Raw genomic sequence first — 2,963 nt, forward strand, 5'->3', positions numbered from 1 at the left:
GGGACTCACTCCCAGTGATGGGAAATCGCTCCCAGTGACGGAGAATCTCTCCCAGTGACGGGGAATCGCTCCCAGTGACGGGGAATCGCTCCCAGTGATGGGGAATCGCTCCCAGTGACGGGGAACCTCTCCCTGTGACGGGGAATCGCTCCCAGTGATGGAGAATCTCTCCCAGTGATGGGGAATCGCTCCCAGTGACGGGGAATCGCTCCCATTGATGGGGAATCGCTCCCAGTGACGGGGAATCGCTCCCAGTGACGGGGAATTGCTCCCAGTGATGGGGAATCGCTCCCAGTGACGGGGAATCTCTCCCTGTGACGGGGAATCGCTCCCAGTGATTGAGAATCTCTCCCAGTGATGCGGAATCGCTCCCAGTGACGGGGAATCGCTCCCAGTGATGGGGAATCTCTCCCAGTGACGGGGAATCGCTCCCAGTGACGGGGAATCTCTCCCAGTGACGGGGAATCGCTCCCAGTGACGGGGAATCTCTCCCTGTGACGGGGAATCGCTCCCAGTGATGGGGAATCGCTCCCAGTGACGGGGAAACGCTCCCAGTGACGGGGAATCGCTCCCAGTGATGGGGAATCGCTCCCAGTGACGGGGAATCGCTCCCAGTGACGGGGAATCTCTCCCTGTGACGGGGAATCGCTCCCAGTGATGGGGAATCACTCCCAGTGACGGGGAAACGCTCCCAGTGACGGGGAATCGCTCCCAGTGACGGGGAATCACTCCTGGGGAGGTTGAGGTGAAATTTGTGCAGTTGTTTCCAAATCCTGTCCAGTTTAATAATGCATGTCTGTAAATATTTCAGCGCCGCGAAGCTATTTTTAGTTCGACAACTCACATCATTCTTCGACACTACAGCGATCTAATTACCCAGCTGTCTAACTGTCCAGCACACAGTGCAGTGCGATGGAGTGCGTACAGTTTTCTTAAGACATCCCTGAGAAAAGTAGAGTGCGTGAATATTCTCAGATTCCAAGAGAGTGTCGAGGGAGCTTTACTCTGTATCTAACCCGTGCTGTACCTGCCCTGGGAGTGTGTGATGGGACAGTGTAGAGGGAGCTTTACTCTGTATCTAACCCGTGCTGTACCTGCCCTGGGAGTGTGTGATGGGACAGTGTGGAGGGAGCTTTACCCTCTATCTAACCATGCTGTACCTGCCCTGGGAGTGTTTGATGGGACATTGTAGAGGGAGCTTTACTCTGTATCTAACCCGTGCCGTACCTGCCCTGGGAGTGTTTGATGGGACAGTGTAGAGGGAGCTTTACTCTGTATCTAACCCATGCCGTACCTGCCCTGGGAGTGTTTGATGGGACAGTGTAGAGGGAGCTTTACTCTGTATCTAACCCGTGCTGTACCTGCCCTGGGAGTGTTGATGGGACAGTGTAGAGGGAGCTTTACTCTGTATCTAACCCGTGCTGTACCTGCCCTGGGAGTGTTGATGGGACAGTGTAGAGGGAGCTTTACTCTGTATCTAACCCGTGCTGTACCTGCCCTGGGAGTGTTTGATGGGACAGTGCAGAGGGAGCTTTACTCTGTATCTAACCCATGCTGTACCTGCCCTGGGATTGTTTGATGGGACAGTGTAGAGGGAGCTTTACTCTCTATCTAACCCGTGTTGTTCCCATCTCCGTTTCCAGGAGAACCCGTACATGTGCAACAATGAGTGTGACGCTCACACGCCCGAGCTCGCACACCCGCCCGAGCTGATGCTGGATGACGAGGGGCGGATTCCCAACACCTTTTGGCAAAGTGTCTCCTGGAGGAGTTTCCCCGAGCCCCTCCTGATCAACATCACTCTGTCCTGGGGCAAGAGCATCGAGCTGACCGAGGACATCGTCATCACCTTCGAGTCGGGCCGGCCGGAGCAGATGGTCCTGGAGAAATCTCTGGACTACGGCCGGACGTGGCAGCCCTACCAGTTCTACACGGCCAACTGCCTCACCTCCTTCGGGATGGAGCCGAGAACGGCCCGGGATCTCAGCTCGGCCTCGGTGCTGGACATCATCTGCACAGAGGAGTACTCCAGGGGCTACGTGTGGAAGATGGACAAGATGGTTCGCTTCGAGATCCAGGAGCATTTCGCCCTGTTCGGGGGGCCCCGTCTCCGTGACATGGCCTCGCTGTACAGCCAGCTGGACACCACCAAGGACCTGAGGGACTTCTTCACCCTGACCGACCTGCGGGTCAGGCTGCTCCGGCCGGCCACTGGGGCCACCAGTGTTGACCAGCACAACCTCTCCAAATACTTCTACGCCATCTCCAACCTGGACATTCACGGGCGGTGAGAGCTCCTCGCCCCTTCTGGCCAGAGTCGCTGACTCCACATTTCACACCCAGGGGGCGCCGTGTCTGTCCAACATCTGGGGGGCACTCACAGGGCCAACATCTGGGAGGCGCTCTATCGAGTCTAACATCTGCAGGACACTATCAGGGCAAACATCTGGGGGGCTCTGTATCAGGGCCAACATCTGGGGGGCTCTGTATCAGGGCCAGCATCTGGGGGGCTCTGTATCAGGGCCAACATCTGGGGGGCTCTGTATCAGGGCCAACATCTGGGGAGCTCTGTATCAGGGCCAACATCTGGGGGGCTCTGTATCAGGGCCAACATCTCGGGGGCTCTGTATCAGGGCCAACATCTGGGGGGCTCTGTATCAGGGCCAACATCTGGAGGGTTGTCCTATGAGGAGAGATTGTGTAGATTGGGCTTATAATCTCTGGAGTTTAGAAGAATGAGAGGTGATCTCATTGAACCATATAAGATGCTAAGGGTTTTGACAGGGCAGATACTGAGAGGTTGTTTCCCCTGGCTGGAGTGTCTAGAACTAGGGGGGCATAGTCTCAGGATAAGGGGTCTGTCATTTAAGACTGAGATGAGGAGGAAATTCTTCACTTTGATGTGGATGCGGAGTCGTTGAGTATATTCAAGGCTGAGATCAAAGGATTTCTGGACTCTCTGG

General features: G+C 55.9%; 1 protein-coding gene across 2 annotated transcripts in view; it reads left to right on the forward strand.

Annotated features, from left to right (window-relative positions):
- Window positions 1-1,641: 1,641 nt before the first annotated feature.
- LOC147122447 (netrin-G1-like) overlaps window positions 1,642-2,963 on the forward strand; it is a 36,473-nt gene continuing 35,151 nt past the window's right edge. For both annotated transcript variants that reach the window (XM_085983602.1, XM_085983603.1), the window contains exon 1: window positions 1,642-2,287. In XM_085983602.1, the coding sequence (XP_085839728.1) occupies window positions 1,656-2,287 (632 nt within the window). In that variant the 5' untranslated portion in view covers window positions 1,642-1,655. The remainder of the gene's footprint in view (window positions 2,288-2,963) is intronic.

This window comes from Somniosus microcephalus, chromosome 3 (genome assembly GCF_052327205.1).
Source record: "Somniosus microcephalus isolate GS21.2 chromosome 3, FLI_Smic_1.0, whole genome shotgun sequence".
Classification (NCBI taxonomy): Eukaryota; Metazoa; Chordata; class Chondrichthyes; order Squaliformes; family Somniosidae; genus Somniosus; species Somniosus microcephalus.